Source organism: Meriones unguiculatus, chromosome 15 (genome assembly GCF_030254825.1).
Source record: "Meriones unguiculatus strain TT.TT164.6M chromosome 15, Bangor_MerUng_6.1, whole genome shotgun sequence".
Taxonomy (NCBI): Eukaryota; Metazoa; Chordata; class Mammalia; order Rodentia; family Muridae; genus Meriones; species Meriones unguiculatus.
Genome location: NC_083362.1, coordinates 36,893,483 through 36,918,804, shown reverse-complemented (window position 1 = coordinate 36,918,804; position 25,322 = coordinate 36,893,483). Strand labels below are relative to the sequence as shown.

Genomic DNA, 25,322 nt, shown 5'->3' with positions numbered 1-25,322 from the left:
ATCCTTCACTACATGAACATAGCAAAACATCATGTATAGAACTACAAATATATGCAATGTTAGAAAGTAAGTTCAGCTAGGCATGGTAACACACTCCCGCCATCTCAAGAGAGTCATACAGGTTCCACGCCCACCCTGCTCTACCCAATAAGACTCTATACAAAACTATAACACAATAACAAGTGACAAAAATTCTCCAACAGTCAGTATAAGGCAGCCCTGCTTCCTATGCAGACATGCTGTTAAATGTAAACACTATCTCTTTACATTAAAGGATAAAATTCCTGATAAGGTTTTCTGACTCATAACTACAAAATAAAATTATCTCGCTGAGAGAGCAGTTGAGAACCACAAAGAGAAACAAAACTGTTCAGTTAAAATTCAAAATTGTTTTCTAGGAGGTAAGTAAAAAAAAAAAAATGGAGGCTTGTTGTACCTCTGCTTGGTGAGGCTTGCTTCTCCAGTGAAGTAAAGACTTGGGGTTATTTTACAACATATTCAATTTCCTCAAGTCTCTAACCCCAAAGTGCTCTGCTGTGAGAACCAGACAAGCAACAAAAATGATGGTGCATGCCAGGAAACCAGAGGGGCGGCAGCTCCTCCCACCCCAATCCCTTCCTGTACTGGAGAGAGGAGTTCCTGCAGGCACCGGGGCTCTGCTTCTCTAGCTGCAGACCCCTTCCTCTCCCGTTTCAGTCTTTCTTATTCTTCTCTATGCTGACCTAATCCTCGCCTCCATTTCTAAGGAAAGAGCAGCACATAACGAGAATCCCACTCTTATCAGAAGCATGCATTCCCAAACCCTGTAGCCTCTGCCAGGATGACTCAGTCACTTTCCATTAACACTCAGAAACTGGAAATGTGTACAGTGGGGAGGAGGTGGATTTTATGCACAACATTCTTCCTGACCTATACTCTATATTTTAAATTGGTCTGTCTCTAATTTTCAGTAGAAGCCATATTCTTAATATGCATACTTAAGAGGATGCAAAGGCCAATTAAAAGGGATTTGTTTCCAGATGTTGACAGTATTTCATAAAGGTTGTCTGCAAATTGAAAGTACAAATTAAAAAACAGTTAACACGATACATATTCAAGAAGAAAAGGGTTAGGAAAAAGTAAAGAATTGTCAGTAATCATAATTGGAATTAAGTAATTTGTTTAGTTAATTTAAAAATCACTTAATCATTTATTATTTATGAAATATGATCAGTTGTTAAACTTGCTTGATCACTAAATGGGGGGAAAACCACTATCATTTACTGTTCAATAGCTTTACCCTACTGGCAGAAAGTCTTTTTCAACTCAAACGGCAGCTGGAGAAATTAGAAGAACAATCTAGCAAGATGACATACGAAGGGGATCCCATCCCCACTCAACGAGCTCAGCTGCTGGAGAGAGCCACCTTCCTCATCTACAACCTTTTCAAGAAGTAAGTGAGTCACCATGACTACAGCCCTTCCTCGGCTAAGCATGCTGCCCAGGACACAGTGACAGAAGCCCCAGAGAGTTCCATAGCCACATGCTCATCTTTGCTTCTTAATACCAACTCTTCTCCCACAGATGACTCAGTTTTCCATCCTCCACTCAGTTTTCACATGTTAGAGAAGAATACAGACCTCTTCCTGAATGCACACCCAAACAGTCTGAGGGTAGGGAGCACTTTGTGTAAGCTCACTGAAGAAAAAATTACAATACTCACCAGAAGTCCCAACATTCCATCCAAAGTGGCATAAAATTGTGTCTCTTTTGTTATATGAGCATGGGCCTTTACTGAGTCCATTATGGCAAGTAAGAATTACTATTGTTAGCTGGGCAGTGATGGTGCACACTGGAGGCAGAGGCAGGTGGATCTCTGTGAGTTTAAGGCTAGCCTGGTCTTCAGAGCAAGTTCCAGGACAGCCAGGGCTACACAGAGAAACCCTATCTCAAAAAGCCAAAATAAATAAATGATAGATAAATAAATAAATAAATAGGGATGGTTTTCAGCCATTTTTTTCTATTATTTTATAGTAATGATTTGGGAAGATTGGAGTGGAGTAGGGTTTCAGCATCTTCTAGGTGCAGAGAGTTTGGACTTTACAGGAAAACAGCATCCTGTTTCTCTGTGGTTTGCCCTGTCAATATTTTTAATGTTGTCCTATGGTATTTCCTTTTCATCTAGCTCATTTGTGGTTGAGCGCCAGCCATGCATGCCAACACACCCTCAGAGGCCGATGGTACTTAAAACCCTCATTCAGTTCACTGTAAAACTGAGGTAGGCAGAACTCGTCCGTTGCTTTGTATCTGTGGCACTTTAGCCACTGCTAATTAAGGCACCATACATGCAGCTGATCTCCATCGAGCACCTGCAGGGAGCCCAGTGATGAACTTTGCCAAATCCCTGCAGAAATGGTATGATGAGAGCTGGCTTGCCAAGAGCATGACAACGTGGGATATTAACGAGGACAGGAGGGATATTAGCATGAAAGTGTGCAATCATAATATCAGGCACTCTGGGATTAACTGCCGAAAAGGTTAACTTGAGAAAAGACTGGAAAGACAGAAGGACAGGCGTGCAGGAGAGTGAACTTCGAGAATGGCTTTGAGTGTGTTTTGCAAGAGTGGAGCAGGAAGAAATAGATGGGGATGGGGGCAGGCAGACTGTGGAAGGCTTTGCACATCCAGGAAAGGTGCGGCACTTTCTTTCCCTGTGATAACCCAGAAAATGGATTATTGAGTTGTCCACAAAAACTCCTAACACTTCAGTTTTCAGTATATCCTCAATGAGTACCTGATTTAGAGACATGTGCGTTTTGTATGATTTCAACTGTGCTTTTGTTGTATTATTGATATTCTTGTATCAGCACAAACAATCAAAATTTAGGTTTTTCCTTAGTAAACTTTAGGCAGTGTGTTTCAGTCTCACTTTCAAAGATTTTTTTTTTTAAATCCAGGCCCAAAGCTACACATTCCTCATCACCAGGCCACCTCTGGAAGGCTGGGCAAATGAAGAAGTCTTTATTGGTTCCTTGGATGAGAACAGTTGAAGGTTCTATGACAGGATTCTTTTTCTTTTCTTTTCTTTTTTTATATATACAGTGTTCTGCATGCATGTACACCTGAGCTCCAGAAGAGAGCACCAGATCTCATTATAGATGGTGGTGAGCCACCATGTGGTTGCTGGGAATTGAACTCAGGACCTCTGGAAGAGCAAGCAGTGCTCTTAACCTCTGAGCCATCTCTCCAGCCTATGGCAGGATTCTTGATCAAGTAGCAGCCCTGGAACCCAATTGTTAACAGCAAGATGCTTTTCAGTCTGCATTTTTAACACCCCTAACTAAAGCTCTCAGTTAATTTCTTTTCATAAATTTTGCACCATGATGCAAGAACAGAAACAGAGGGGATTGGCCAGGTTCCTTTTTAAAGGTTCATTCTTCTCAAATATTGTTTAGTCCTCATGTCAGTACCTGCACAGAGCCCATACAGAGAGACAATAGCAAGGACAATAGAGGATGGAGAGAGGGTGGATACCCTACTTTGACTTGAGACATCATGTAGGAGACAAGAAGTGGAAAATGCTCTATGAAAAAAAGAGGAGATAGTAAGGATTGTCTCACCAGACTCTGAGTGGAAAAGGTCCCTGAGCAGGGAGCACTTGCACTTGTTTGAAATGATGTGTAGCACAGGTCAGTGTCCTGGGGTGTGTACCCTGTCTGCCTCTTCGACTTGGCTGCTGGGTCCTCATCTTTCACCCTGAACCTTGTACCCTCTCTCTTGCTAGGTCATGCAGGGTTTAGCCTCTCAAGCTTCTCTCTACCATAGCATTGTGCTCTCCTGCTTCAAAGGGAGGGTGACACGGAGAGTCTAGGTTCTCAGCCTTCCTCATGCTGCGACACTTCAATTCAGCTCCTCATGAGGGCTGTGACCTCCAACCATAAATTTATTTTTTAATGCTTCATATCTGTAATTTTGCTACTGTTATGAACTGTAAATATACTGTAAATATACCCGATATGTGACCCGCAAAGGGATTGTAACCCACAGGTTGAGAACTGCTCTGGCCTCTAGCCTTACAATGGATTGAATCCTTTCTGGAGCAGAATAAGAAGGAAGATGGAGAAGAAAAATCTATGTCCATACTCCTGAGACCATACACCCTCTACTCCTCATCTCATACCTAACACACTCCACCCTGCAGCCAACTTTGTGCTTCACACAGGACAGTTAAGGACCCTTTGCTTCACTGTGTGCACAGCTTCCCTTGGTCCATTGATGAGCTGTGGTTTTGTTTCTCTAACGCATTGCCTCCACATTATGCAAATCTTAGCTGCTTAGCTGGATTTTTTTTTCTTTTTTACACATAGCCATGCTCTCCTTTCTCCCTTAGCCAATCTTTGCTACATGAGTTTCAGATACCTGGGTATCTATATCTCAGCGTCCTTGAGGAGATCAGTGTATGTTGAGCGAATATGTAAGGCTTGGCATGAATGCATGTGTGCATGCAGGAATGGATAAGTGAATGAGTGAATGTGTCTGCAGCTGCAAGGAACACACAGACATCAGCACATCATGGCTTGCTTTTAGAATTTTGGGGGAAGGGGAATAAGAGAATAGAAGGGCTGACATACAAAAGGAATTCAATGGCCTATGGGCAGCTTAGGCTTCATGTGGGCTCTCAAGTAAGGACAGCAGACACTGCATCTGACACAGACTTTCCTGCCAGTTTTTTGATCACTTCCCCCTGGTGGGGCTCCCTTGCCAGGCCACAGGGGAAGAGGACAGGCTCAGTCCTGATGCAATTTGAGGAGCTGGGGTGGACAGAAAGGGGAGCTCCCCTTTTCTGAGGAGTAGGGGAGGGAGAAGAAGGGAGGGTGGACTGGGAGGCAAAGTGAGATGGGGCTACAAAGACGATGTAAAGTGAATGAAAAATAATTTTTTAAAAAAGGAATTCTTGTCTGTACTTGAATTGTTTCTTTATAGTTAGGTCTTTTTTTTTTTAGTTATGAGCATGTTTGCTGCTATGAAAATATACTACTATGCTTGAATTTACAAATATAATTTAATTGGGATTTTCTATATTCATTTTAGATGTTTGGTCTTTCTCAATATTTTCACCATAAAAATTCTCAAAAATATCTAGTTGTGCTTAATTTAAGTTGTGCTAAGTATTTGTTTCAGCAGTATGAGGAAAAGATTGAGTCATGTTAATAGACTCCATATATGGTATGGAGCCACAGAGAAAACTAAGAAGGTTTTTACATTTTAAAGCATATTAGCATAGAGGTGGAGATAATGTAGTTTTATTTATATGTATATGCTAGAAATATATTTAATTTTTTAAATATAGAAAAAGCTTTTAGCACTTTTAAAATTTTGTCTTTGAGTTCTTATTCCTGTTTATTTCCAGACTACTAATAAAATTGCCAGAACTAAACTATCAGGTGAAAGTAAAAGCATCAATTGACAAGTAAGTTTTCTTTTTTTTAATTTAATTTATTTTTTATTATTAGTAACATTTTATTAACTCTGTATCCCAGCTGTATCCCGCTCCCTTATTCCCTCCCAATCCCACCCTCCCTTCCTCATCTCCTCCCTGCCCCTTTCCAAGTCCACCAATTGGGGAGGACCTCCTCCCCTTTCATCTGACCCAGTTTTATCAGGTATCTTCAGGACTGGCTGCAAAGTCCTCCTCTGTGGCCTAGCAGGACCGCTCCTCCCCTGGGGGGTGGGGAGGTCAAAGAGCCTGCCATTGAGTTCCTGTCAGAAACAGTCCTTGTTCCCCTTACTATGGGAAACCAATTGGTTACTGAGCTACCACAGGCTACATCTGAGCAGAGGTTCTAGGTTATATCCATACATGGTCCTTGGTTGAGTGTCAGTCTCAGAAAAGACCCTGTGCCCAGATATATTTGGTCCTTGTGGAGCTCCTATCCTTTCCAAGTCATACTAACTCCCCTTGACAAGTAAGTTTTCTAATTTCATTCCAAATAAGACAATGGAATTTTTTAATCTTTATATAGTAATTCTGAACTCTTTATATTTTATTTCTCTAATTTTACATATCACTGTATTTTATATACTTGATTTCAAGTTCAAACATTTAACTAAACTCTGTTAAGTTTTAATTTTTAAATTTTTACTATGAAGATTTAGATAGTGCTCCTTGTGGTACTGTTTAAAGTGCTTTAGAAATAAACTGGGTCTAATAAAGAGCTTGTTTTAAAGACTCTTCTTGGCTTTACAGGAATGTTTCAACTCTAAGGTAAGGTATTTACTTTGTAGTTTTGTTTTGTTTTGGTTTTTCTTTTTTTTTTTTTTTTGCTTTGTTTTGCTATTACTTTAAATATATGTTGACCCAAAACATTTTTTTAAAGCAAAGATTTTTCTCTCTAGCAATAGAAGATTTGTGCTTTGTGGAACTCATGTCAAAGCCATGTCCATCGAGGAAACTTCCAATGGAAGCCTCTCAGTGGAATTTAGACATTTGGTAAGTAGCAAATAAGACAAAACAGACATCCCTCCCCCTAAAGCTTTGCTAGCAGGCTGTATAATTTGGATTATTTTGTTGTGTTTCTTACATGACAATAAGTACCATAGTGACAAGCAAAGTATGCCATCATTGAAAACTGAAAAGGTAGAAAAGACATTGATCAAGAACTCTGACAATGAGTCCTTAACAGCAATGCAGAGCTGCCAAGTGATCACAGTGACTGGCTAATGCTGATCTTAACAACTTCAGAGCTATGCCTTAGCATGCAGAGCAGTTCTGGTTTCATTTTTAAATTCCCCCAAGAAGTGGTATCCAATCACATGTGTGGCAGAAAGCACTTTCATTTTACAACAGCTCAGGCTGTTCTTGGGATGTCCCAACACATTGCTGTGCATTGTGCCTGGTCAGTCGTTGTTAGAACGTGCGGATCTCTGCCCCATCCTGTTGCTTCTTCTGTTTACCACTTCCTCTTGACCCAGGTTCTCTTTTTGTTTTCTCTCTCTTCTCTTTCTCTCTCTCCTCTCCTCTCCTCTCTCTCTTTCTCTTCTCCCACCTCTGTCTATAGATATCTCTTGCATAGTTCTTAGATTTCCAGAGGCCTTATTTTCTTGTCAGAAACAGGCTATTTCTCTGTTTTATTAATTAACACTTACCCAGTGCCCACTGGATGTTCGACACCATTGAATCAGCCCAAAGCGTTCACTTTCTGAAACAAAAACTGGTTAGCAGAAAGACATCTATATGAAAAAACAAATATCTGATAATTTGGGGGGGGGGTTAGTTTGGTTTTCAGCTTTAACTTCTGTTGGATCTAGGCAGTGCGTGAGATGACATGAGTTATTGTTAAAGCCAAAACTACAACTGTGAAAGTGATGGCAGTAGGTGTAACTGAGCTGGTATGTTACTGATAATGATCCTCCATCTAAACACTGTTATTTTCTTTCACAAAGCAACCGAAGGAGATGAAATCCAGTGCTGGAAGTAAAGGGAATGAGGTAGGAAATATTAAATCTTGGGAAATTTTTCAAGGAAACAATCTTACTATAGTATTTTCCCAAAGCTCTTAAACTGCTTAACTTTACATTAAGTCAAATCTGTATTTTCCTGTTTATAAACATAAAGCTCGATCATTGCAGACAATATGGAAAAATTTAAAGGGGAAAATGAAAATAACTCATTCTATCCTTCAGCAAAAACATTAACCTTCTATCAGTCTAATCTTCTGTTTACATATCTAAGCCTCAAAAATGGGTCATACATTGTTTCATAACCTTTGGGTTGACAAAGCTACAAATGGCTAACAGCTTTGTATCATGTCCAGTCCTGTTGGAGAACATGATTAAAATTGTTTCATGATAGCTGGGTGTCAGAGGTGGTGCACCCATTTGATCCTAGCAGTACAGAGGCAGAGATAGGCGGATCTCTGTGACTTTGAGGCCAGCCTGGTCTTACAGATCGAGTTTCAGGGCAGCCAGGGCTACACAGAAAAACCCTGTCTTGAAAAAACAAAACAACAAAAAGTTTCATTACATTATGTTTTATTGAAGTGCCATTTTAATTTTAAATTAGCCCTTTATTATGGTAACCTATCTTAAGATCATTCACTTTACCACAGGTCTGAAGTTCCAAAAATCATACCTGAAAAATAATTCTTTTACTGTGTTGTATCAATTGCTTTGGTCTCTAAGGTTTGTATTTCATTGAGTGAATTGGACAGACTGGTCCAAGCCTGAGCACTCACATTCCAGTCCACAAATTGCTCAATCCTGGGGTAGATATGACCATGAAGGCCATCTTCTGAGTTGGCCTAGAAATTAGGCATTATATTTTTGATCTTCAAGTTTGAATATAAGAAATATAAGTTTGAGTTCAGTTCCCAACAGTGACTGAAACTGTTACCTTTAGATAATCATGTGATAGAGAATCGTTGCTTTTTTTATGTTCTGAGAGATAAGGGACTTCACACAGCCTGCTCAGAGGCTACTGAGGTGAACCTGAACATTCGAAGTAGTTGCCCAGCAGCAAACTGGTTGCAAGCTAGTTTGGACAGATTCGGTCACCTGGTGGCTTTATTATCACAACCCTTGGGACAAAGGTGTTTGAATCATTTGGAAGAACGCTGTAAAGGCAGAAGTGGCACTCTATCACACTCACATGACTCACTGCCCACTCCTGTCCCCTCTGTGGACCCCTCACTCTGCCAGCTGTACCTTAGAAATCATTCTATCCCATGGCCCTATGGGAGATTGGCTGGGCTTCTTCCTGGAGGAGCCAGTGCTCAAGGCGGCGCGGCAAGCCAGTCTTTCCTGCCAGAGATTCCGCATGAATGGAGCTTTTGCATTTGAGGGTTCTGTCGAAATAAGTAAGAGGAATTCTTGTAAGTTTCCTGAGCTCCTCTTATAAACAGGTTATAAAAAAAGCTCATTCGGCACATCTCAGTGGAATTTTGAACACAGTTGTAATATTTCATTCAGCTTGACATCCCTGAATGTTGTTATTTACGAGTCTGAACGAACAAGGCACAATTATTCTGAACTTTTCTTAAGCAAAACACATCCAATGGGAATACATCTAAATAGCTCAACTCCTGCAGTACCTTGTCATCTTTATCAACGTGAAATAAAAATCTGTACTGGGGTTTCCTTAGAGACAGAACGCTAAGTAAATCATCTTCCTCTATAGAAAATCCAAGCACTGTCTTATTAGTAATGTCTGCCTATATTGCTTTGAATTTATGTCCTCTTATTTTCCAGTTGATAACAAAATCATACAGCCATACAATGCCTTTGTTTCTTTTTTATTTTTCCGAGTTTGCTAAAGCAGGGCCACTGTGGCTAAGATATTCTTTGAGCTCCCCCTATTGATAGAATTTTAGTATGGTGTCAAGGTACATTTAGAACGAGGCACAGGCTCAACTGCTGTTTTGTGTTATAAAAAGAGTTGACTGGTAGGAAACATGTGGAGAAAAATGATCCAGCCACCAGGGGTTTGGTCAGTCAGTAGAAATGACCAAAGGAACGTGAGGAAAAGGAATAGTTGTCATAAGGTGGTGGTGCTCATAAAGCCACAGGGCCGAGGATTGTAGGGACAGATTTTAAGAAGCCAGGGAGCAAGGATACCATGACCTTACTTTCAAGCTTCAAAGGCTGCTAAGGTGTATCTGAGAGCACCGGAGGCATACCCTGCTGAGAAGTCATTTAGCAGTTGCTCCTGGTGGATGCTATGTGCTGCATATTCTGGTGATGGCACTGTTAAGTGGGAGGCATACAGAGCCAAGTTAGCAGGGCTGAACTTGCTCAAGTTTGCACAGGCAGTTAACGGCAAGGACCAAGTCAAACCTCGGGAACCGGTACTGCTCATTCTTCTGGGATGCAGCCCTTTGGGATCTGACAATCTCTGCTAGGGTAGAGCACCTGCTCCTCCTACCCCACCTCACAAATGGCCTGCTAGCTAAGAAATGGGGCCTGTCTCAGCGTAGACTCCTTTCCAAGCCTAGAAGGAAATCAACATAACATTTCCTTAGGAAATGTTAATTATTTTTTGTCTGCTGGGTACACACACACACACACACAACCTCGGGGTTTTTTTAAATTCTTTATTAATTACACTTTATTCACTTTGTATCCTCCTGTGGTTCCCTTCCTCCTTCCATCCCAATCCCTCCTTTCCTCTCCCCTCTGGACGCATCCTCCTCCCCAAGTCCACTGATAGGGGAGGACTTTTTTTTCTTCCTTCTGATCCTAGTCAATAAGGTTTCATCAGGAGTGGCTGCAGTGTCTTCTTTTGTGGCCTGGTAATGCTGCTCCCCCCTCAGGGGGAAGTAATTAAAGAGCAGGCCAATCAGTTCATGTCAGAGACAGTCCCTGTTCCCATTACTATGGAACCCACTTGGATACTGAACTTCCATAGGCTACATCTGTGCAGGGGTCTTAGGTTATCCCCATGCATGGTCCTTGGTTGGAGCATCAGTCTCAGGAAGGACCCTGTGCTCAGATTTTTTTGTTTCTGTTGCTCTCCTTGTGGAGTTCCTGTCCTCTCCAGATCTTACTGTTTCCCACTTCTTACATAAGATTCCCTGCATGCTGCACAAAGGTTGGCTATAAGTCTCAGCATCTGCTTTGATAGTCTGCAGGGCAGAGCCTTTCAGAGGTCCTCTGTGTCAGGCTCATGACTTGTTCCCTCTTTTCTCCTTCTTCTGAAGTCCATCCTCTTTGCCTTTCTGGATAGAGACTGAACATTTTAGCAAGAGTCCTCCCTCTTGATTAGTTTCTTTAGGTGTACCGATTTTAGTAGGTTTATCCTATATTATACGTCTGTATGAGTGAGTATATACCATGTGCATCTTTCTGCTTCTGGGATAGCTCACTAAGGATGATCTTTTCCAGATCCCACCATTTACCTGCAAATTTCATGATTTCCTTGTTTTTTATTGCTGAGTAATATTCCGTTGTGTAGATGTACCACAATTTCTGTATCCATTCCTCCACTGAGGGGCATCTGGGCTGTTTCCAGCTTCAGGCTATTACAAATAAGGCTGTTACAAACATGGTTGAGCAAATATCCTTATTGTGTACTTGCACCTCTTTGGGGTATATGCCTAGGAGTGGTATGGCTGGATCATGGGGAAGCACTATTCCTAGTTGTCTGAGGAAGTGCCAGATTGACTTCCAAAGTGGTTATACAAGTTTACATTCCCACCAACAGTGGAGGAGGGTTCCCCTTTCTCCACAACCTCTCCAGCATGTGCTTTCACTTGAGTTTTTGATCTTAGCCATTCTGATGGTTATAAGGTGAAATCTTAGGGTCGTTTTGATTTGCATTTCCCTTATGACTAAGAATGTTGAACATTTCTTTAAGTGTTTCTCTGCCATTTGATATTCCTCTATTGAGAATTCTCTGTTTAGCTCTGTACTCCATTTTTTTAAAATTGGATTACTTGATTTGTTGCTGTTTAACTTCTTGAGTTTTTTATATATACTTGATATTAGTCCTCTTTCAGCTATAAGGTTGGTGAAGATCCTTTCCCAGTCTGTAGGCAGTTGTTTTGTTCTGACGACAGTGTCCTTTGCTTTACAGAAGCTTTTCAGTTTCATGAGGTCCCATTTATTGGTTGTTGCTCTTAGAGCCTGTGCTGTTGGTGTTCTGTTCAGAAAGTTGTCTCCTGTTCCAATGAGCTCAAGGATCTTCCTCACTTTTTCTTCTAACCGAATTAATGTGTCTGGTTTTATGTTGAGATCTTTGATCCACTTGGACTTTAGTTTTGTGCAGGGTGATAAGTATGAATCTATTTGCATTTTTCTACATGTAGACATCCAGTTAGACCAGCACCATTTGTTGAAGATGCTGTCTTTTTTGCACTGAATGGTTTTGGCATCTTTGTAAAAAATCAGGTGTTCATAAGTGTGTGGATTTATTTCAGGGTCTTCTATCTGATTCCATTTATCCACCATTCTGTTTCTATGGCAGTACCATGCAGTTTTTAGTATTGTTGCTCTGTTGTACAGCTTGAGATCAGGGATGGAGATACCTCCTGAAGATCTTTTACTGTAGAGAATTGTTTTAGCAATTCTGGGTTTCTTGTTGTTCCATAGGAAGGTGAGAATTTTTTTTTTCAAGGTCTGCAAAGAATTGTGTCGGTAATTTGATGGGAATTGCATTGAATCTGTAGATTGCTTTTGGTAAGATGGCCATTTTTACTATGTTAATCCTGCCAAGCCATGAGCACGGGAGATCTTTCCTTCTATTGATTCTATTATCACTCAAGTGAGCACACTGAAGCTACCACTCTATTGTGTAAAATAAGCATTCCCAGGAAATGACCTTTCTCCCAGGTCCTTACTGAATAGAGAGCTACCTGGAGACAGAGAGGAAGACTCCTGAAACGTGGAAACTCTTTGCAGAAGGGTGCTGGGATTGCAGTCTCTCCAGCTCTCTTTGTCAGCAGGCTTAACTGATAAGTGAGTTTTAGCCACAGACCGAGGTGTTGGTGATTCTAGATGGTGGAAACTTGTGACGTACGAAGAAGCTATTAGTGAAGCCTGGGTGACGAGTTTCACTTCACAAACCAGCCAAAGAGCTGTTCTTTCACGGGTCAGTGTTCTCAAACAGAGTCCTACTCACAACCCAACTAGCCCAGCATTTCACAGCAAGCTGTTTTTCTTTGAACTGAATGGAGGGGCTGCAGCACTTTCTTAAGGAGAGAAAGCCGTGTAAGCCTCTTCCTATAAACCCACTCTCTCGAGCGCAGCTTCCTTCGGTACCCACATTGTACAGGCCAAGGAGTCATTCATTTCCTATGAGCCCATGACTATGGGCCCCAGTATGATTGCACCATTATCCCAACTTCTCATTATTTCCAGCACTAAAGCCAGTCCTTAATTTTGTTTTTATTTTTGCTTTTAAGCTGCTGCATAAATATTTGCTGAAAGGATTGTTTCTCAAGTGCTGCAGTTTTTCCTGTGCTGTTATGTAGGTTATAGCTTATTAAAGAAAGAAAACGGCTGGCATTGTGGTGCAGGCCTGTACTCTCAGTATGCAGAAGGGGGAAGGATGAAGCTGGAAGACAGCATAGTTCAAGGTAGTCTTCAGCTCATGCAAGTTTGAAGCCCGCCTAGGCCGACAGGACACCCATCTCAAGCAATCAAACAAGCAAGTACAAAGGAAAAAACAAGAATTTCTTCTTACTGGAGGGTCTGAGTATTTTATTGTCTAGGTTTCTAGGATATACTAGTAGACATATACAGGAAAAATAATATGCTGCATCTAGATATACTTTTCATTAGTTTGTGTATTTTCTGCTATGCAGAGCCCTAGTCATGTTATTTAGCCAATTTTCCAATTTCTTATTAATTATCCAATAGAATTTTTATAGAAGTACTAATCACTCCAACTGTAATATTCAGCATATGATGTACATATTATAAATACTTGTATTTTAAATCTGTAGTTATCTCTGGTGGTACCTTAGGGTTACTCTAGCTGTGATAAGACACCATGACCAAAAGCAACCTAGGGAGGAAAGGGCTTATTTCACTCACTGTTCCTTATAACAGTTCTCCATCAGAAGCAGTGAGGGCAGGAACCTGGAGGCAGGAGCAGATGCAGAGGCCATGGAGGGGTGCTACTTACTGGCTTGCTCCTCATGGCTTGCTCAGCCTGCTGGGCCCTCCCCCATTGATCACTAACTGAACAAATGTTTTACAGCCTGATCTTAGGAGGCATTTTCTCAATTGAGGTTCCCTCCTGTCAGATGACTCTAACCTGTGATGAGACACCATGACGAGCTGGCACAGGTGGCGAGGACAGACAGCCTCTAGGACAGACCTTAGAGGTTCCTCATCTCTATAAAATATTCTAGATCTACGACAGGAAGACCCCAAGACTGTAAGACTGAATGGTTTCTGGCTTGGACTGCTCTGACAAAGTAATGTGGGCGTCAATAGATGGCCATGGAAGCACCAGAAACTGATGATACGTCCCTTTGTCAAACTTCTTTTAGCCAGTCACGTGTATTGAGTATTGGTCTCTGCTATATTTTGTTGTAAATGTGCAACCTAATGGATGAAGGGGATTTCATGTAAACAAAAGAAATTGGTTAGAACCACCAAGAAGACTTCTTATCATCAAGATTAAAACAAAACAAAACCCTAAAGCATGAAATTTTTCTCAGAGTTAGTGGACAACCCTGACTGTCACTGTTGCTCTGTTTGTGGAAGCTTCCTTTCCATACTCTTTTTTAAACTAAAATGTAATAACATAATTTCCCCTCTCCCTTCTACCCTTCATTGTCCCTAACCCTGTTCCCTCCCAAATATATGTGTGGTTTGGGGGTGTGTGTGTATGTGTGTGTGTGTGTGTGTACACATATCACAACTTTAAAAAAACCTGAGGAAAATATCTATAGTGATTTCTTACATGCACACTTGGTCATATAAATTAAGCTACAGACTAGAATGAGGGGGAGATGGTACTTGAAAGTTGGCTTTTCTACTTCGTCAAGCACACTTCCCATTTCTGTGGTCTGTGCTCCTGGACAAAAGCAGTAAGTCAGGGTTTCCACACCCCCTTCTCTGGTTCAGTTCATTTACTGGGGAAACCCACAGAACTCATGGAAAGACATATTTCTATTCCCCAGTGTGTCGCAGAGACTATTACGAAGGAAACAATGATATGTAAACCATGTAGGAGTCATGTGGGAAGGACTGCAGCACGCCACCTTCCAGGAACCTCATACCATTCGGAGAGAACCTTCTCAAATCTTGTCCTTTGGCATTTTTACAGAAGCGTTAAGTAGGCATAGTTGATGACATCATTGCCACTGAGGATAATGAAACCTCCAGCTCCTCTCCCCTCCTCAGGGTTTGGGCCTGGTCTGAAATGTCAACTTTGAATCGTATGGTAGTTGACCCTGGCATCTAGCCCCTATCCTGGAAGTGTATCCAGAAACCATCAGTCACTTCATCAGAACAAAAGATGCTCTTGTCATGAAATCACAAAGGATTAAGAATTCTGAGTCAGATCTCCCGACCACTCAAGAAACATATTTGTGTCAGGAAGCAAAGTCAAAGACCAAATATTTGAACAAAGGAACCCTGAGGCTAATGCAGTGGCCACACTTTCAACCCCAGCATGTAGGAAGCAGAGGCATGCAGATCTCCACGAGTGAAAAACCAACTTGGTCTACATAGAGAGTTCCAGGTCAGCCTGGGCTATATGGTGATGAGACACTATCTCAAAAACAAAATAACAAAGGGCTCTCCTAAAAGCCATAGAAATCCTGTGCCAAGAGCTAGAGACAGAGACTAATGTCTATGTATTATTGTGTCACAATACTTTAGGACCTCATATTCAAGAAGGCCTTCTTCCAACTATAGCCTTCTCTACAAAGAACTTCAGAGCCAAGGTCATTTCTAGGCATAAGAAAACCCCTAAGAGCCATGATTGTCTTTTGAGTTCTTCACAGAAATGGAAGAGAAGGGGCATGAGAAATGGACCAGAAGGACCATGTGTTAGCCACAACACTGTGTTCAAGTAGAACTCTGAGGTGCTGAACTAGTCAGCTAAGTTAAGTGAAGGATGTGTGTCAAAGCATAGATGCCTTGTAACAGTCTGTTAACTTGATTTATGCTTACTAAATATTCAAACAGAATGGTATTGGGTTTTCATTTGCATGCTTGCTGGAGGCCTCTCAAATATTTTTCTTATGCCTATCCACCAATGAACTGGATAAGAAAGTAAAGATCACCCCTTTATAAACATAAAATGAAAAACTGGGTTCCATAGTCATTTTGGTGATGTACACAGTAGAAGCATCTGTCCTCAGAGCTAGTGAAGTATTTTCTTAGCTAAAAATACAGTTTTGATGCAGTTTCGTGCCCTAATAGAAGCCAGACACTTTGTCTTATGCTCAACCAAAAGGACAATGGACTTGAAGGCTATGTGGGCAAGGGACATTGGCTTTCTGTATTCATGTACTAGGCGTGGTTTTAGTGGCTGTCTAAGGGATCCACAAGCAGCATTTTATTATACATAACTTTCTGCTAGTCTAGTGCAGTGACTCCAGTCTGCTCCTGTCAGTCAATGTGGGCACACAAGCGCCAATGATCTTCTAGCCCACGAGGAGATTTTTTCACTCTGTACTTCCGAATCCTGCACTTAACATCCTCTGCATTGTTAGTATTCTCTCATGCAGTCTTATTCATATTATCATATTTGACTAATTTCTATTATTTTAAAATTAATACAATGGGATCAGAATTGTCCCTGACACTCCTGTTAGTCCCCCATTTCTCCCAGGGTGACCCTTTCACTCAGAAGCCACCTGACTTTTCTAATTTAGACAAGTCCACTTCTGCTCACTTGTTCCTAGGCTTGTTTTATAAATGCTTTAAGCTTTCTATCACAAAATGTCCCGCTTCCCTTTTGAGACTAAATGAAATGTTAATGGACCACATCAAGAATAATTGCTTCCCAAATCCTACCTGTAGTTCTTGTTAAAATGCAAAATCTGATTCTGTAAGCCTGGGCTAAACATCCCATTTTTCTAATAAGCTTCTCAATGGGTGACACTTCTGTTGGCTGGAGGTATAGCAAAGTACTGTCAGGTGTCATCAGAGAAAAATGGCCAGAGAAAAAAAAACGGCAGTTCCTTCAGTCACCCTCTCCTCAACCCCCACTTGAATTCATGTTTTTGAGATGTAAATGTAATTCTTGTATCCCTTGAGTTTTTAAATTTTGCATATTAAATTCCTAAATTCTTTCCTGAATATAAAGATTATGAACTTTTTATGGGAAATATTGTTTCATATAAATTTCCCTCTACTTTCATAATATTATATAAAGTAATTACAATTATATATAATTTAACATCTGAGTCAAGTAGCATACTATGATTACATTCCTATTCTTGCATTGCTTTCATTTTTTCTGGATGTAGTGGTTCCTTGAGTTTTTATTTAATTAAGAGCCTGTCACTCAGGTAGCCCTAAACTTTCCATCAGAAAGAGATCCCTCATATATATGGTCAAGCATGTCAGTCTGTGTGTTTCTTTTTTCCTTTTCTTTCATGGCTATATCCTCCAACCCCATAGCTAGTGAAATTTTCGATTATTTAAAAATACAGCTTTGATCTGATTTGGGCTATAATTTCTCTCTCCAATTCTGCCTGTCTGCCTTGTGCTTCTGTTGTGTAATTGTTGATTGGTTTGTTTTTCCTTGGTTGTTTGGTTTTCTTTTCTACATTAACGTTCTTTTCATCTCTCTGCTGAGACGCCCTCCACAGTTCTTCTGGTTAGATCCATGTCCTTCTCTTTCTTGGCTGACTATTTCTTTTGATTTTATTAGGTAAGTTCTTGCACTAGCTTTCAGGAAGAGGGTTCCTGAGGTTTTGCATATCTAAACTGCTTTTCATGGTCACACTTGACTCTGGTGGTTTGGGTAGGTATAGAATACTGAGCTCTGGGGGAGTCTCTACAAGTGGGATATAAAAATGAATAAATCATAAAAAAATTAAAAAATAGTACTGAGCTAGAAATAATTTTCTTCAGAATATAAAAACCTACTCTTTCATTGTCTTCTCTGATTCTCAATCATTTGCAAATGGTCCTTCATTTCTCTACTCCTGAAACCTCAGACTTCCCCTTTGCTCTCCGGTTTTCTGGAAATTGACAGTGATGGGGGTATAGCTTTTCATTTATTCATGGTGAGTGCATCTCTTGGAATCTTATACAGTTGCTTGGCACAAATTATTAGCAATATCCACTCATTACAATTTGGTTGATTTGTCATTTATATGTTGAGCAAACTGAGCTTGGTATATATCTTTCACTCTTTATAAAATCTTTCATTTCTGTATTTTCTTCAGTTTTTTTCTTCTTAATTGCAAACCTGTATTTCATGTGAGAGGCTTTGTCAAATGTCTAATTAGCTGTTTCACAAGAGGCCCATTTAGAAGCCTGCTGTACATGTTGAGACTATAGAATCAAGGATGACTTATTAGGAGCTGGCTGTTTCTTGTGGAGCAGGTCCCAAAAGATACTACTAGTGAGTTTGCCTTTGATCTGGTTCACATCCAAGATGTATTTCCTGGAGGTTTTAAGCCTGACTACAAGGGGGCCAGATGTCAAATGCAGGCGGGGCCTGGACTTACCACATACTTCCACAGGAACATCTTTCAGCTTGCGATTGCTCCCCTGGCCACAAGCTACCCAGAAGGCAAAGCTTTCTTAATTCCAATGTCTCACCTGCTCTTAAGAGAAAAATCTCATCGCCTGAGCAGGTCAGGAGTGGTCTGAGGAGGTTACAGAGGCTCAGGCTCTAAGCTGGCCCTTTGAGGCCTCCTTTCCAGCCTCAGAGCCGTGAAGAGCTCCCAACGTCTTCCAACGTTCCCATACTCTCACCGGAAATCTAGATGACAATTCTGTCTCACTGAAATCTTATTAAAGGTTTTAGAGCCAGCAAAAGGAAATGTACGTATCTCACCTGCCGTGTTTAACCAGGGGGGTCTTGATTTCTACCCAATTCATTATGAGATTGTAAGTTCTTTCTATAGACTTGGGAATACATGGCTTATTTTACTAGATATTTGGCAATTCCAAAGAACTATTTTTCAAAACTCAGAATAAAGAATAACTAAGCATTTCAACTACTGAAAATATGCCAGAATTTTAAAAGCAAGGACTCATGCTTTGGAAACTGAAAGTCATTGTTTGTCAAAAAGAAGATTTCTCTAACCTTACCTTACTTTTAAACGATAATGTAGAATTTTGGAGGACCTTCACTTTGCTGCTTTCCAGGTCTCAAAGAGAAAGGCTGCATGTGTAAGAAGACTGTTCATTTCTCTCCCCACAGGGCTGCCACATGGTGACAGAGGAGCTGCACTCCATAACCTTTGAGACCCAGATCTGCCTCTATGGCCTCACCATAGACTTGGAGGTGGGTGTTTGAAGAGACAGCGGCAGCTCAGCATTATAACCACAGCTCAGTCTTTCCAGGGCCTTGTTTATCTTTACATATTATTTAGAAAATGTGTATTTAGTGGTTAACATGTCATTCTGGTTTAATATAAGAGTGATTGAAAAAAAAAACTTCATGACTATTGTGAAATCAACATATGTTGAATATTTTATTCACATTTTTATTATTTTCTGAATCATGAATACTCAATAGAAAGCATAAGGAGAAACAGCTATCCTTGAATATATCGTGTAGTGATATATTTTCAAAATTTTAAGTTATATCTAAAACTCTTGGAAGGTTTCTCTGATGTAATAAACAAAGAAAAGTGGTAGGAACGTTGGCAGTGCATTGTTTTGATCATCTTCTAACAGTCTCCATTGAACTCAAGAATAAAGAAACTTTGGGGGATTTAAAAACACATTAATTATGAGCCCTTTGAAGCCAAGGCACGATGCTTTGCTTGTACACCATTGTCTGTACGCAATTCCTAGCACATGCTAATGGCCCAGGATATATTGAATGAGCAATTTGGTGCATCCATTAACAAGCTATATTTCAGGCAACTTGAGTAGGATTCTACTCAAGACTATGTTGTTTTAGGTTCTGCCTTTCCCCTTTTATCCAATGCATGCAAATGTGTGTAAAATTCCCCACTTCTTCCCCCAAGGCTCTGTTTCCATAAGCTGCTCAGTTCCTCCATTCCTGGAAACTATCAGCAGGAATATAATGCCTGTTTCCAAGGGACTGCTCTGCGGTGCTTAGCCTCCCAGGCTGTCTGTGAAAGCCTGCTTCCCTTCATGAGAGAGGAAACTGCAACACCAATGGTACTAAAGTGGTCTGCAGACACAGACGAGGCAGCTGCACCTCCGTAGCTTGCCTCTCCAGCCTTTACAGCGAAACTCTACTTCCAGTGTGGATTTCCATTGGGCACTAGGTCATAGTTTGATTAGAGTGGTTCATTCCCAAAGTAAATGTAGATCAAGTTCTTTAGCACAACTTATAAGAATGATAAGTACTAAATCATCACTAAAGCCACTGTATTTGAGGCAATGTGGGACACAGAAGTATAGACACTTCTCAGTGTCAAGGAAGATACTGAGGAAACTGCCTGATTGCTCTCATCAGGTGCCCTGGAAGGGTTCCTGCTCCTTTCTGGTATGTGCGCAGGAAGTTCTTCACATGGCACCCGGGTACCAGGATTGGAAGTGGGGGTTGGCTTGAGATGGCCTTCTGGAAGGGAGAGTCAAGAATGGCATCAGTGTAAGTTTGGGCCACCTGTGATAACCTTCTTTTAAACACTAGGCCAGCTCATTACCTGTGGTGATGATTTCAAATGTCAGCCAACTACCCAATGCATGGGCATCCATCATTTGGTACAACGTGTCAACCAATGACTCCCAGGTAAAGTTGCTATTCCTCTCCCTCCATTTCTCATTCTATTTAACATTGTTTTTCAACAAAGAATGTGCACGTGGTGGCGGTAAAGGTGTTTCTAGTTATGGTGAGTCCTCCTGGTCATGTTTAACATGTTCTGTTTGAGCTGAGCATGGTATCACACATCTAGAAGTCAAAGCACTTGGAAGCCTGAAGTAGGAAGATTGTGATTTGAGCAGGACTGATTAAACCTGGGCTGCATAGCAAGGGAGCCTCACAACTAACTGTGATGATGATGATGATGTAATGTGAATTCTGGCCATTCACAGTGGCAGGTGCTAGTTATTTCTGATTTCTGTCCAGCCCCGAGACTGCATCACTGTGCGTTTTGAGGCAGTCCTTTGGCTATGTTGGCTAGACTTGGGGAACACCTTGTTCCAGAATTTTCTAAGTGCTGTCAGAACTTGCTATCGGACTACCTCCATTTCACCTGGGCATGCTTTTCCTCAGTCTCTTCTAAGGAGGAACAGAATTAGTTTCCAAATAAGTAGTCAGGACATCTATCAATCCTGTCACAAATTTTGCAGTTGATTAGGTATAAATTGGAGCCTCTCTAGGTTTAGACTAGGTGTTAGTGCCATCTGGTGGTTATTTGAGGTACTTGACCGAAAATAGACCTCAAGTCCTTGTACCCGTAGATGTTTCTACATGAAAATCAGGGAGAACTCAGAAAGGAAAAAAAAAAAAAAAAGAAAAAAAGAAAAAGAAAAAGAAAAAAAAGAAAAGAAAAGAAAAAGAAAAAAAAAAAAACAAAACACCAGAGCTCCACTTTGTTCGGTTCTTAAGACAGAGAAAACAAAACTCAGAAACTGGGTGTTGTGTTGAAAGTTCCAGAAGAAACAGCTCACATAGAAACAACTTTTCTTCATGCATGGTCTTCCGTTGGTGCTTCAGTCTCTGCAGGACCCCCTGGGCTCAGGCCCTTTAGCTTTGTTGGTCTGCTTGTGGGGCTCCTGCCCCCTCCACATCCCTCTAAACCCACCCCTCTCTTCATCCATGAGACTCTCTGCGCTTTGCCCAAAGTTTGGCCCTCAGTCTCAGCATCTGCTTCAATCCCCTGTTGGGTGGAGCCTTTCAGAGGACCCTCTATAGTAGAATCCCATCCTGTTCCCTCTCTTCCATAGCTTCTGGTGTCTATCCTGTTTGCCATTCTGAATGAGATTTAAGCATCCTCCCTAGGGTCTTCCTGAGTGTTTAGCTTCTTTAGGTCTGTAGATGGCTGTTCTATGTTATACAGCTAATATTTGCTTATTAGTGAATTTTTTCCATGCCTGTCTTTCTGCTTCTGGGATACCTCACTGAGGATGATCTCCTCTAGTTCCATCCATTTGCCTGCAAATTTCATGATTTCCTTGTTTTTAATAGCTGAGTAGTATTCACAATTTCTGTGTCCATTCCTCTGTTGAGGAACATCTAGGTTGTTTCAGATACTGGCTATTACAAATAAAGCTGCTATGAACTTGGTTGAGCAAATGTCCTTATTGAATGGTGGACCTGGACCCTCTGCTCAGATGTGCCAGATTGGCATCCCAGTCTCCATGTGGATCTCTGAGGGAGAGGAGCAGGGGCTGCCCCTATCATGAACTCAGTTGCCTGCTCTCTGATCATTCGCCCCTGATGATGCAGCCTTGCCAGGCCACAGAGGAAGAGGATCCACGCAGTCCTGATGAGACTTAACAAGCCATGGGCAGATGGCAGTAGTGAGAGCTCCCCCCTTTTTGTGAAGAAAAAGAAACTATTTCAGAGGATTGTGAAACATTACTGCTTTATATTTATTTGCTTTTTAAAGTATTCAATAAGCAAAAAAAAGAAAGAAAAAACTTTCCTTCCTTATTTAAATCAGTTTCTGCCAGAATTCTTTTCACTAAGTGATTGCATATGAAGTGATCAGTAAAGAGGTCAGCGTTCAGTGTCTTTTCTCTTTAATACCGTATTCCTGGAAGGAAATCACATTGAACGCGGGGCAGCACTGTTCGTCCTTATCCGCAGATGCCTGGCCTCTGAGACAGATCACTGCAAAGAGGAAGGCTGCCAAATGCTGGGTTTCCTCTCGGGCCGGAGAATCCTGCTCTTCAAGGCCCAAAGCAGTCCCTGGCTCTCAGTGCCGCTTTACTTTAAGAGCCTCGTGTGTTTGCACATGCAGCTTCAGGGCGTGGGAGGGAAGCGGGGCTTCTGTCCCAGCGCAGCACCACACTTGGATTTCCTTAGCAACGTTCTGCAGGGAAGCACAAGGCCACCGTGCGCCACCACGCACCCTCCCAGAGCAACTCAGTTCCCACGGGATGATCTGGAGACTGGGGCAACAGCCTTCTCACAACCAAACCAAACAACTGACTTTGACATATTAATTCCAACTTCCTTCAAACTCTCTGCCCTCACCGATCATTTTCCAGACACACTGCTCAGAGACAGAATCCTGTCCCTAGAAATTCTTCTACTTCTTTTTCTTTCCTGTTTTGAGATCCTGGTTGGATGCACAGTCCTCTCTCATGGTGAGCCAATTTAACATGTTGAAGATTAATATTCCAGGGGAGGTTATCTGTCCAGTCATCGCTAGGCAGTGTTAATGACTGCCTAGACTAGTCTAGATGATGGCTGCCTGGCAGTCCAGAGAAAGTTCAAAGATGTCAAGTGATTCTATCAGGAAAGATGGATCCCCGAGTTGTATTATATTCAAGGAGCAAAAGTGCTCTAAGGGGAAAGATCAGTCCTAGAAACAATCTGTAGTGTTGGCTTTACTTGACCCAGAATTTAAGTCAGAAATGCGATATATTAGACGTAGTGTCCCTGTGCGTTAACAGATACCATCTCCATAACTCTGTTTCAGAACTTGGTTTTCTTTAATAATCCTCCATCTGTCACTCTGAGTCAACTCCTGGAAGTGATGAGCTGGCAGTTTTCATCCTATGTTGGTCGTGGCCTTAATTCAGACCAGCTCACTATGCTGGCAGAGAAGCTCACAGGTGAGAGCTGGTGGGCAGGGAAGGCCCCCCTCTGGTTTGGGCACTTGAGTTTTTTAAAGCAGTTGCTTTACTACTGCTAATAATTACGATGATTGCCACACTTCACTGAGTGCCTGCTTCAGATTGCCAGGCATGGGGCTAAGTGTTCTTTTGCTTTTAATTTTCACAGTGTTCCTCTGGGCCAACAGCATTCTGTTGATTTGAGGACAACAGAGGTCAATGGCCCCGCTGTGCAGCTGGGAGGCAGCAGAGCCACGTTGTGGGCTAGCCCAGTGCTCCACGGCAGCCCTTTTGTTCACACTTGTTTCTAGGTGTTCTTAAGCCACGTCCTCTGAGTATGCTTTGTTGCCTTCATGGTAATGTTCACCCAGCAGATCATGGTGGGCTAAGCACAGGAAATGTAGCAGAATAATACCAGCAATGACTTCGTTCTGCCCATTAAGGAAGCGTCGGCATCTGGATTTTACAGATGCCGTCAGCACTTTATGTACTAACTTCAGTCTAAGCTTTGTCTAAATTTCTTAAAGCCATCTGAATTTTGACAAGTGAGTGCACTTAGCTCCAGGAAGAGCTCACATTGAGTCTGTACGCACTTGCAGTTAGAGTAGCAAAGCTTGTTCTGCATAGACTCTGGCTACAATATGGCTCATGTCATGCTGTCTTGCTTGCCATGTGCACCTGTTGGCTCATTAGTAGGTATTCAAATACATGTGGTCTTTTGGACAATTTAAAAATTTACTTACGACAAGTTTTTGTCTTGAATTAAAAAACAGCAATAGTAGATATTAGTAAATGTTTATAAATCAGCAGCTAATAGTTTTACGTATATTATCATGTTGCCAACAATAGTATAGATTAGTATAGATTGCAGCTGTAGCCTTAGGATCTTTAACAAAATATCCACAGGAATTAGTTTCCTTAGACTTTAGATAGTATTAACCTTTGTAATACTATCTAAATATTAATCAAATACTATCTAAGTATTTATCTATTAATCAATACTAAGTATTAATCAAAATGGTTGATGGCTGCTTGTTGCCTGATTTCTAGTCTGTCCTTTTCACCTTAATGGGCTAGAGTCTTGAAAACTGAGGTGTACCTAATCATATGATTTTGTTGTACAATGTTTAGTCACCACCCTTAGGCTACTCTTACTATCTCCAGTAAGTACCATGTTCTCCCCCAGTGCCTTGTCCTCCACTGTTCCTTGCTGGGGTGGCTTCTGTTCTCCCCCTGTGAGATCACAATTCATGGAGCTTCCTAAAGCCATTGTTGGCTCCTCCCTCATGAAGGCTTCTTAGTCGACACTGAACTTGTTAGGCACAAGGATAACATATTAGACTTCACACAGTACTCACACACCGTTTCTCCATCGCAAGGCCATAAGCAATGCTTGCAAAGGAGGAAGGAAGATGCTAAGTCAAGCAGAGAATGCAAAGTCCCACTGTTGAGTTAAAATTCTTTTTTTTTTTTTTTTCATTTTAGTTCAGTCTAACTACAGTGATGGTCACCTCACCTGGGCCAAGTTCTGCAAGGTACAGGGGAAGTGGGTGTGTCATTGAGAAATTTCTTTCTGTATACTGCTTCTTTCTGAGGCTCCATTACCTCCATTACCTGTCATTACCTGCGGGTTGGAAGATTTCCTGGATGAGGATGGCTTGAGAGGACTGTCCTGTCCTGCTCAAAGGGAATGTTTGTAAGCATTGGAATGAGTTCTCTCAGTGATGTTGACAGTGATTAAGTCACTGTCCTTGTGATTGTGTGCCCCTTTCTCCTGATAGGAACATTTGCCTGGCAAACCATTTACCTTCTGGACCTGGCTTGAAGCAATATTGGACCTGATTAAAAAACATATTCTGCCCCTCTGGATTGATGGGTGAGTTTATGAACTCTATATGTCATTTTCTGCTTTAATTATTTTTTTCCTTTTTCCTTTAAAGCATGTTTATGGGGAAAACATAATTGTAATTTCTTCAGAGAATATTCTACAATAACAT

The 25,322-nt window shown here is 41.3% G+C and overlaps 1 protein-coding gene across 1 annotated transcript in view; it reads left to right on the top strand.

The window, feature by feature from the left end:
- Window positions 1-25,322, top strand: part of Stat4 (signal transducer and activator of transcription 4) — a 97,358-nt gene that overhangs the window by 67,356 nt on the left and 4,680 nt on the right. Inside the window, exons 9-19 of the mRNA XM_021643043.1 lie at window positions 1,274-1,432; window positions 2,165-2,257; window positions 5,390-5,449; window positions 6,227-6,244; window positions 6,376-6,469; window positions 7,423-7,467; window positions 18,821-18,904; window positions 20,231-20,329; window positions 23,190-23,325; window positions 24,811-24,860; window positions 25,107-25,201. Coding sequence (XP_021498718.1) covers window positions 1,274-1,432; window positions 2,165-2,257; window positions 5,390-5,449; window positions 6,227-6,244; window positions 6,376-6,469; window positions 7,423-7,467; window positions 18,821-18,904; window positions 20,231-20,329; window positions 23,190-23,325; window positions 24,811-24,860; window positions 25,107-25,201 — 933 coding nt within the window. The remainder of the gene's footprint in view (window positions 1-1,273; window positions 1,433-2,164; window positions 2,258-5,389; window positions 5,450-6,226; window positions 6,245-6,375; window positions 6,470-7,422; window positions 7,468-18,820; window positions 18,905-20,230; window positions 20,330-23,189; window positions 23,326-24,810; window positions 24,861-25,106; window positions 25,202-25,322) is intronic.